This window comes from Lepus europaeus, chromosome 11 (genome assembly GCF_033115175.1).
Source record: "Lepus europaeus isolate LE1 chromosome 11, mLepTim1.pri, whole genome shotgun sequence".
Classification (NCBI taxonomy): domain Eukaryota; kingdom Metazoa; phylum Chordata; class Mammalia; order Lagomorpha; family Leporidae; genus Lepus; species Lepus europaeus.
In genome coordinates, this window is record NC_084837.1 from 2,475,954 (window position 1) to 2,486,535 (window position 10,582).

At 60.9% G+C, this 10,582-nt stretch overlaps 1 protein-coding gene across 1 annotated transcript in view; it reads left to right on the forward strand.

Annotated features, from left to right (window-relative positions):
- SV2B (synaptic vesicle glycoprotein 2B) overlaps positions 1 to 9,423 on the forward strand; it is a 55,458-nt gene extending 46,035 nt beyond the window's left edge. Inside the window, exons 10-12 of the mRNA XM_062204534.1 lie at positions 1,355 to 1,555; positions 5,733 to 5,892; positions 8,392 to 9,423. Coding sequence (XP_062060518.1) covers positions 1,355 to 1,555; positions 5,733 to 5,892; positions 8,392 to 8,575 — 545 coding nt within the window. The 3' untranslated portion in view covers positions 8,576 to 9,423. The remainder of the gene's footprint in view (positions 1 to 1,354; positions 1,556 to 5,732; positions 5,893 to 8,391) is intronic.
- Positions 9,424 to 10,582: the final 1,159 nt, after the last annotated feature.

The following is a 10,582-nucleotide window of genomic DNA, read 5'->3' on the forward strand; positions in this document are numbered from 1 at the left end:
CTTCTGGGACGTTACCGTCCTCAGAAGGAGTTCCAGGAAGTCCCTGTTTGTCATTGAAAAGGGCCCGCCCTTCCTCCCCTTGCAGGTTACCAGCAGGCCTAGCGTGGGGAGTTCGCAAGTGTGCAAGCTGGGGCGGGGCCGTGGAGAGGACCAAGTCAGGGCCTCGCATGTGCAGTGGGCACTCAGGGAGGGTGCAGCGCTTGCGCCCCGGGGCCAGGGCTGTGGAGCTCGGTTTGCTCTTCCTGCCCGGCCAGCTGGGTCTAGCAGGAGCCAGAGGACGTGCCAGTCAGCCCCAGAGCAGGTGGTTTCTGTGTTTGTGGACGCTCAGGTTTCTGTACGGACCACAGCCCGGTCTCTGCTCCCTGAAGCCAGCGCTGTGGCCCTCGGTGTCACGGATGTGCAGTTCAGAGGCCCTCAGCTCTGTGGTCTGCTGCCTCACTGTTTTGGGGAGGGGCCCTTAAACCATTTGCTTTTTTTTTTTTTTTTTTAAAGATTTGTTTATTTATTTATTTGAAAGAGTTACATAGAGAGAGAAGGAGAGGCAGAGAGAGAGAGAGAGAGGTCGTCCATCCACTGGTTCACTCCCCAGTTGGCCTCAATGGCCGTAGCTGAGCCGATCTGAAGCCAGGAACCAGGAGCTTCTTCCAGGTCTCCCACGTGGGTGCAGGGGCCCAAGGACTTGGGCCATCTTCTACTGCTTTCCCAGGCCATAGCAGAGAGCTGGATCGGAAGTGGAGCAACCGGGTCTCGAACCGGTGCCCATATGGGATGCCGGCACTGCAGGCAGCAGCTTAATCCACTACACCACAGTGCCAGCATTTGCTATTTTTTTTTAAGATTTATTTATTTATTTGAAAGAGTTACAGAGAGGGAGGGAGGGAGAAAGGGAGTCAGGAAGGGGGGAGAGAGAAAGGGAGTCAGAGACACACAGACACAGATGGATCTTCTTCCATTTGCTGGTTCATTCCCCAAATGGCCACAATGGCTAGGGCTGGCCCAGGCCAAAGCCGAGAGCCAGGAACTCCATGAGGGTGGCAGGGACCGAAGCACTTGGGCCACCTCCCACTGCTTTCCCAGGTGCATTAGCAGGGAGCTGGATTGGAAGTGGAGCAGCCGGGACTTGAGCCGTCGCCCATGTGGGATGCTGGAGCCACAGGTGGCGGCTCCACCACAGCAGCCCCTTTCGGAACTTGAACAGAGCATTACGATGTCGGGGTTTCTCTGTGCATCCAAACCTGGCCACGTGGCACTCGGCTTTGACAGTTTCTGAGTGCCAGAGGCTGCTCAGGACAGGAGGCCCAGCCTCCACCCACGCTGCCCTCCCATGGGACCCACAGGTTTCGTCTCTCCCCAGACCTGTACGAGCACAAGTTCATCAACTGCCGCTTCGTCAACACCACCTTCCTGGAGCAGAAGGAGGGCTGCCACATGGACCTGGAGGAGGACAACGACTTCCTGGTCTACCTCGTCAGCTTCCTGGGCAGCCTGTCCGTCCTGCCCGGGAACATCATCTCGGCGCTGCTCATGGACAGGATCGGCAGGCTCAAGATGATCGGTGAGTGCACAGCGGAGCCCCGTGGCTGCCCATGGGTGAGCACGTGGTGTCCAGGGGCATGAAAGCGATGGGAGTCTGTTGCAGTGCCTGCGAGGCTCATCTGGTCCAGGGCACCCTGGGAACAGCCGCGCGTGGGCCCAGGCAAGGGCCCCTTCCCCTGAAATAGGCCCCCACCCACCTGCCTCATAGGATTATGGCACAGAACACTCTGGAATGACAGCGTGGTGGTTTGTGTCCGCTCGTGTCACCTGTTCAGTGGCGGTGGCAAGGGCTTGGGGCTGAAGTCGGCTCTGATGACTCGTTCCTGTCTCTCTTTGGCCTCGGGATCCTGGTTGACAGGCGGAGGACCCCTGTGGCCTGCTGGGGGGGGCGTCACGTGAGCATGGACAGAGGTTCCACAGCTTCTTGTAATCGGGTCTGGGGCAGGCTCTCAGCCTCGGGGGCTGTGTCCACCTGTGCCTGGCTCCAACCCCCCAGAGACAGAAGGCACACGCTGAGAGGGGGAGGGGCTGCTGGGAGGGGGAGGGTCCCATTGGAATCCCTCAAGGCTGCTGATGTTCTGCCCCGGGGCCATGGCTGACCAGAAGTCACACCAGGCTTCTAGGGGAACATTCGCGCAGCCCAGAGACTCGCACCAGCTTCGTAGGAGAGAAGTCTCCTGGTGTTGGGCTGCCCGTGGACATCCCTAGCCTGAGGCCAGGGAGCCCAGCACCGCCCGTGCGTCAGCCGTGTGGGCCTGTGCTGTGGAGCCCTGGCCGCCGCCCCGGCTAGAGTCCCGGTGGGCATGTTTGTTCATGGTCCTACGAGGGAGGGGCTGAGGCCCAGCCCAGCGCCCGCCGTGCCGGAGGTGTTTGCCGCTGCTGCCCCTGTCCCGGACCAGCCGGAAGCAGCCAGCTCCAAGTCGAGGCACCACGGCGGGGCTCCCATTCTGTCTCTGTTAAAATCGATCTCTGGTTGCTCCGCTGGGCTGGGGAGGGTGTGAGAGCCGACCAGGGTCCCTCGGGCCGCTCTGTCGGGAGAGACCCGTGGTCTGACAGCGAGTTCTACGGTGAGGTACCCGAGGCACCGAGGCTGGGTCTGCAGGCTGGGCTGTCGTGCGGGGAAGGAGTAGGGCTGCCCTGACCTCTACGTGGGGGCTGAGTGCAGGCAGGGCCGTGGGAGCCCAGCTCCGTTCCTCACCTGGGCAGCCGGCTGCACCGCGGCCACACTGAGCCCTGGAGAGCTGCAGTCCTGGGCACAAGGCCGGTGTTGGGGTGGGCCATGATGTTCTCAGTGCCAGGGAAGTGCTGCCCACATTGGGGGGGGGGGGGAGCTGAGCGCAGGCAAGGCCGCGGGAGCCCAGCCCCCATGCCTCACCTGGGCAGCCGGCTGCACCGCGGCCACACTGAGCCCTGGAGAGCTGCAGTCCTGGGCACAAGGCCGGTGTTGGGGTGGGCCATGATGTTCTCAGTGCCAGGGAAGTGCTGCCCACATCGGGGGGCTGAGCGCAGGCAGGGCCGTGGGAGCCCAGCTCCATTCCTCACCTGGGCAGCTGGCTGCACCGCGGCCACACTGAGCCCTGGAGAGCTGCAGCCGTTTCATGCCCTGCTGTGCTGTGTCTGCTTCCTTGCCCAGCTCCTCGGAGGCTTGCACTGACCCGGGCACGGCGCTGCTGCTGTCCACGGGGCTGAGATGGGGACAGTGAGGCCACAGAGGCTGCCTGCCTTGTGCAGGTGGCAGGTGGGGCGGCTGGGGTTTGACTGCCGGGGTGGGGAGGGGAGAACTAAGGAGGGAAGCACAGTGGCCACGGTGGTCCTCACGGGAACTCCTCGCGTGGGTGAGGGGTCCCGTGTCTGATGACAATGCCCTGTACTTAAAGTAGTTAAAAACGTGCTTATTTACGAGAGCGAGTGAGCTGTTCATTCCCCCAGTGCCTGCAGTGACCCCTGGCTGTGGCTGAAGCCAGTGGCTGAAGCCAGGGCCTGAAGCTGTCTGCTCGCTTAGGAACCCGACCAGCTGATGCCATTCAGTTTTCATGGGCAGGAAGCTGGATGGAAGTCAGAGATGGACGCCGGTGCTCTGTGTGATGCGGGCAGGAGGGGTCCCAGCCAGCACGGAGCCCCCAGGCGGACTGCCCCTCAGCCAGTGCTGGTCCCCCGTGTTGGGGGCCACTCCCCGGGGCTGGCCCTTTGAGGGATTCAGTGCTTGGAGGACGCCGTGCTCAGGGCTCCCGTGGCCTCTGGGACCCCAGCTCCTCCCTGGCTGCTGGGCAAGAGGTCACCGGAACGGCTCACAGCACCGCCCTCCCCAGAGCGCTCCGTGCCCAGGCCAGTGCTGGTCTCACAGCCGCAGACCTGATCCTGGCCAGGCCCCTGGTTCCTCCCCCCAGGACCTCCCTCCCCAGGTCACTTCTGTGAACCCACTTCCATCTCACCGCGGGCAGCAGTCCTGCTCCACAGCTTTCTGTTCCCCACACCCGCCCCGGACTCCCACACTCCCCGGGGCTGCTCGTGCACAGTCACACAGGGCTCCCCGGACAGGAGCTGGGCGGCTGCAGCCTGGTGGGAGCAGCTGTCCATGGAGCCACTGTGGAGGTGTGGACAGGGTCCTGGGAGCAAATAACGCACATGTGGACAGCGACAAAGGCAGGGAACGGGGCCCATCCGTGACTGCAGGGACGCTGTGGGGCGGTGCTCACGGGAGACAGGGCTTCTCCAACAGGCTGGGTCTGGGCAGGGCTGGGGTGGACGGGAGTTGTGGCTCGGCCCCGCCCCAGGGCCCCAGGCACCATCCACAGATGCAGGTGCATCCTCTCGGGAATATAAGCTCCACGGAATGTGTTTTTAAACTTGCTTTATTGTCAACTGATACATTATGACTACCGGGTGTGAATTGGTGGTACAGTGTATGTAAAAACGTGGGGTGATGGGATGCACCTACCCACCCCTCCCTCCCATCACATGCCTGGCATCCTTTTGTGGAGAAACACTGGGAATGTTTTGATTTGGGAGTATCAGCTTGTTGTGTGACCCCGGGCCACTGTGCTGTGCCCTGGACCTGAACAACTCGCCTCCATGGGCTCAAAGAAACCTTGCGTCCTTCCCCCACCCCCACCTCCACCAGCCCCAGCCAGCACTGTTCTTTCTGCATCTGTGAGTTTGACTTTTTTTTTTTGACAGGCAGAGTGGATAGTGAGAGAGAGAGACAGAGAGAAAGGTCTTCCTTTTTGCCGTTGGTTCACCCTCCAATGGCCGCTGCGGCCAGCGCATCGTGCTGATCCGAAGCCAGGAGCCAGGTGTTTCTGGTCTCCCATGCGGGTGCAGGGCCCAAGCACTTGGGCCATCCTCCACTGCCTTCCCGGGCCACAGCAGAGAGCTGGCCTGGAAGAGGGGCAACCGGGATAGAATCTGGCGCCCCAACCGGGACTAGAACCCGGTGTGCCAGCGCCGCAAGGCAGAGGATTAGCCTGTTAAGCTACAGTGCCGGTGAGTTCGACTTTTAAATCAAACGTTATTGATTTTCGTTTTATTTGAGAGAGAGAGAGAGAGAGGCAGACAGATGGAGAGAGGTCTTCCATCCACTGGTTCACACCCCAAAGGCCCTCAACAGCCAGGGCTGAGCCAGGCCAAAGCCAGGAGCCTAGAATTTGATCTGGGTCTCCCTTGTGGCTGGCAGGGGCCCACGTGCCTTGAGCTTACACGTGTGAACGAGATCCTGCAGCGTGTGTCTTGCTGTGCCTGGCTTATCTCATTTAACAGCATGTCCCCCGGTTTGTCCATGTTGTCACACGTGACAGACGTCCGTCTTCAGGGCTGTGTATGTCCCATTGTGTGTAGCCCATTCATCTGCTGATGGACCCGCAGGTTGATTCCGTCTCGTGGCTGCTGTGAGCAGTGCTGCTCCCAGTTGGAGAACGGACGCTGATGTCCCTCAGGTGCCTCGGACGGCGTCCGGCACAGCGGCGTGGGCGCCATCCCCAGGCACCCCAGGCCTCCCTGGAGGGAACTGTGGCGATCTGACCCATTCAGAGGGCTCGGATCCCGTGGCCCGGGAGCCATGTGAGGGTTCGAGCTGTGCTGTCCCCATGTGGGGCTGAGCGGTCAGCGGGCGTCCTGTGGGGGTGGGAGACGGGCAGGGCCGCGGCGGCGGTCGTGGTGCAGGCTCGGCCCTCACGCTCCCCCCCCCCCCCCCCCCGCAGGCGGCTCCATGCTCGTCTCCGCACTCTGCTGCTTCTTCCTCTTCTTCGGCAACAGCGAGTCCGCCATGATCGGCTGGCAGTGCCTGTTCTGCGGGACCAGCATCGCGGCCTGGAACGCACTGGACGTGATCACCGTGGAGCTCTACCCCACCAACCAGAGGTCAGTTCTTGCCTGGCTGGCCCCGGGGCTCGCCAGGCCTCTCTGGCCGGGAGTGCACCTGCTGGCCACATCCTGCACCATGTCCGGCTGTGCTGGTCTTCCGGTGTCTCATGAACCAAAGGCTTCTTGGGTCTCTGAGTTTCTCCTGCATGGGGCGGGCAGGGGCCCTGAGCCAGCAGGCCCGGAGTCCTGGGGGAGGGAAGACCCCGCATGTCAGGCGGTGCCCAGGGCGGCCAGGTGGGCTTGCTTCTACACCTGGGAAACCTGAGAATTAACTTAGGAGATGACGAGAAACAGGGAGCAGCTGGGTCAGGTGTGCGGCGACAACGCCAATTAATTATGTGTAAGTTTTTAAATTTACCCAACAAGCTAAGGACAACCCAGATCCATTTCATGGCTGCAGAAATCGTAAAATACTGACAGATCCATTGAAATAGCACGACACTCACATGAAGGATACGTGGAGCTTCCCTGAGAGGCACTGATGTCAAGATGGACGCCATTTTGGATAAGATTCAGAGTTACAGAACTGCCCCGTTCTCCTTAGTTCTTCACTAACTCAAAAGATCTACCCAAAATTCAATGAGCATTTTCCCCAAGGGAATTTGAAAAAGAATCATTGAAAGTTATTTGCAAAAACACACGTGAAAATAGTGATGGGAATTCTGAAAACAAGACTTGGCTGGGGGCTGTGGTGATGTGCAGCTACAGGTGGTAACTATGCGCCCATTCTTAGACTTGTGGTGTGGAAGGAAATGTCCCATGTTGGGTGGTGACAGCATGGGGATACTGTGTCTGTAGGTGGGGTCGTGAGGTGGACATGGTCCATGATAGCTGTCCGAGGTCACAGGGGGACACCATGATAGCTATCCATGGTCACAGGTGGACACGGTCCATCATAGCTGTCCACGGTCATGGGGTGGACATGGTCCATCATAGCTGTCCATGGTCACGGGGTGGACATGGTCCATCACAGCTGTCCATGGTCACGGGTGGACATGGTCCATCACAGCTGTCCATGGTTGTGGGGTGGACATGGCCTATCATAGCTGTCCATGGTCATGGGTAGACATGGTCCATCATAGCTGTCCATGGTCACGGGGTGGACATGGCCCATCATAGCTGTCCATGGTCACGGGGTGGACATGGTCCATCATAACTGTCCATGGTCATGGGTAGACATGGTCCATCATAGCTGTCCATGGTCACGGGGTGGACATGGCCCATCATAGCTGTCCATGGTTGTGGGGTGGACATGGCCCATCGTAGCTGTCCATGGTCACGGGTGGACATGGTCCATCATAACTGTCCATGGTCATGGGTAGACATGGTCCATCATAGCTGTCCATGGTCACGGGGTGGACATGGCCCATCATAGCTGTCCATGGTTGTGGGGTGGACATGGCCCATCATAGCTGTCCATGGTCACGGGGTGGACATGGTCCATCATAGCTGTCCATGGTCATGGGTAGACATGGTCCATTATAGCTGTCCATGGTCACGGGGTGGACATGGCCCATCATAGCTGTCCACAGTCACGGGTGGACATGGTCCATCATAGCTGTCCATGGTCATGGGTGGACATGGCCCATCATAACTGTCCATGGTCACGGGTGGACATGGTCCATCATAGCTGTCCATGGTCATGGGTAGACATGGTCCATCATAGCTGTCCAGGGTCACGGGTGGACATGGTCCATCATAGCTGTCCACAGTCACGTAGTGGACATGGTCCATCACAGCTGTCCATGGTCATGGGTAGACATGGTCCATCACAGCTGTCCATGGTCACGGGGTAGACATGGTCCATCATAGCTGTCCACAGTCACATAGTGGTCATGGCCCATCACAGCTGTCCATGGTCACGGGTGGACATGGTCCATCACAGCTGTCCATGGGGACTGAGGGACATAGCCGTCCGTGGTGACCAAGGGGCAGTGGTTGGCACTGGGTTCTGCTGGAGATGACAGATGCCCGGATCTCTGCAGCCCCCGCGGGGGGGCCGTCACGCCCTGTCCTGTGAGTGCCCGCAGGCCGTGTGGGCCCCTGAGTGCAGGAGGCAAGGAGAGGGGCTGGGGGAGGCCAGAGCGGAGACCTGCCCTGGAGCTCTGTCCAGGACAGTCTTGGGAGTGGCCACTCATGCCCACACCTCACTGTCCCGCACGGCAGCCTGGGACATGTGTGTCTGGGGCGGCGGGCGCCTGTGCTGCCGGAGGCCCAGGTCTTGCTGCGGGGCCTGGCACCTGCTGCTCTGCGCTTCTTAGTTCTGGTATTTCACAGCGAGCAGGTGCTAGGTGTAAACAGCTTTAGAAACGTTATGTTTGTGATGAAAAGGCCGTCTCCTGGCAATCCTGGGGGATGTTCGGGTGGTGCGGGGAGGCAGCCCCGCCACCGTCTTTCGTGCTCACGTGGGGAGGCGGCCCTCGGGTGCTCGGGGCCGAGCCCGCCCCTTGTCTACGAGATGCAGGCCTCAGACCCTGTCCCTTCTCTCCTTTGCAGGGCCACAGCCTTTGGCATCCTCAATGGATTATGCAAGTTTGGCGCCATCCTGGGAAACACCATCTTTGCTTCCTTCGTGGGGATCACCAAAGTGGTCCCCATCCTCCTGGCCGCCGCTTCTCTGGTTGGGGGTGGCCTGGTTGCCCTCCGGCTGCCCGAGACGCGAGAACAGGTCCTGATGTGACCACCCGTGGGGACAGGAGAGGCCGAGAGCATCGCGGACGCAGCCCCGCTTCCTGCCCTCCCCGTCCCGCGGCCGCCTCGGACAGTGAGGGGGGAGTCGGTTTTGTGAATCCTCGTTTAGGACCCTCGTCATATGTCTATAACTCAGGTGACGGATTTGGGGGTGCCCTGGCTGCGTCTCGGCTTGGATCTCCCCAGCCAAGGCACGTGGAGGAGCCCGCAGTGAGGGCACACACGAGCCTTTCCCCGTGTGAGGGGCGAGACCCTCTTGTGTTCCCAAATGTGGGGCTCAGGCCGGAGGCTGGAGCCATCCCCAGTACAGGATATATTTTTGCACTTCGCGGTATCACCTGTCACATTTCCCACTTGAAAACTGGCGTGCTAGCATCGAAGATACCTGATGTAGAGGCCCAGTGTTTGAGCCATACCCACAGAGCTCGACTCCCCTCCTGAACGCCCCGGCGATCGGGCTCCACGCAGGGTCACATTCTCCCCGTCGTGCTCTGTGGACGGACACTGACGGGGTCAGCAGTCCACCCACCCAGATTGTGTACAAGGAGATGTGGACTGCGTCCCCACACACGGAGTCTGGAACTGTAGCAGCACTTCAGCCGAATTTCGGGAGCACTTGGTGTTGAGGCCCCGGTCGCTGGGTCTGGTCGGGCGGCCACCAGGCACTTTCTCAAAGCCATGGCACTTGCTGTCGGCCGGTGTCCGCAGCACCCTCGCCTCGCACACTGAGCCAGGTGCTTCTCCTTGGCTGCGTGCAGTGACAGCTCACGTAGGCCACACGGGGACTCCAGCTCATCCTGGCCCTGGCATCGGCTTTGCTGTCGTCCCCGAAGCAGCGGGAGGTGTTCAGGGAGTGGCCTGTGGCCCTCTCTTTGCAGCAAGGAGATGACACGGGGGGTGGGGGTAGGGATGGGGGCACAGCCTGTGTAAACTCTTAGGGTTTTTCTCAGCAGCTGGGCATGGCCCATGTTTGCGACGCGGTCAGTGGGGGACATCCGTGTTCCTTGTCCTGGTCCAGCCCTTTGAAAGGCAGGCCGTCAGCATGGGACGTAGGAAACATGTAGATGCCGTGCGTGTTTTTCTCCAGTGCCCTGAGAAAACTCTTCCCTGAGGTCCAGTTTGGAACCTGCACAGTGTGGTGGGTGGGGGTGAGGAGCCAAGTCAGGCTGCCCCGGCTAGCTTCAGCCATAGAGGAAGTGTGGCTCCGTGGGTCAGGAGCCATGTTTGGTCCAGCGGGGAAGGACGCCGGGCTCCGTGCTCCTGCCACTCCCTGCAGGTGAGCCCTCCCGGGCCCGGTGAGCACCGGCCTGCAGGGACTCATGCCGGGAGCTGCTCCACCCCAGCCACCGTAAATCGCCACACTTTCTCACCAGGAGCGTGCCGAGCGTGGCCCCTGTGGCAGCGTGGGGCCTCCCCTCTGTGGCTGTGCTGGCGCACTGGTGGGAGCCGCCCCCTCCCCTGAAGTGAGGCCAGCGTCAAGGGTTCCGACGCTGCTCTGCCTCCCTGCCCCACCGCTCCGTTTCCTGCACGGGGAAGGAAATGCGGCAGTTCTGGTCGGACACCGGAGTCCCCGTACCTGCATGTGAACACGCCCCCACGTACCGACGCGTCCCACGGCGTGCTGTGGTGGACACTCAGCGTGACGCCGCGTTGACGGCGGGAGCCGATGTGATGCGGCTGTCACGTGCTTGCGTAGGCTTACAGGAGAGCCATGGGCGCCCGGGGTTCCCACCTCCCTCCTAACACTGCTCCTCATGAGGCGACAGAGTGCGCAGCATGGCCAGAGCCTGCGTTTCTGGCTACGATGCACCTGTCCTTCTAAAGTCTGGCCGTTTCTGAGGGCGGGTGATGGCCCTGGAGGCTGGGTTGGCTCTGGTTTGCCAGCTCTGACGTCCGTATTATCCTTGTGGCTCCTGCAGCAGACCCCCAACGAACCGCGGTCAGTTCCCACCCGTCCGTCCCGCAGGCCTGTAGAGGGTGCAGCCGTGGTCTAGGG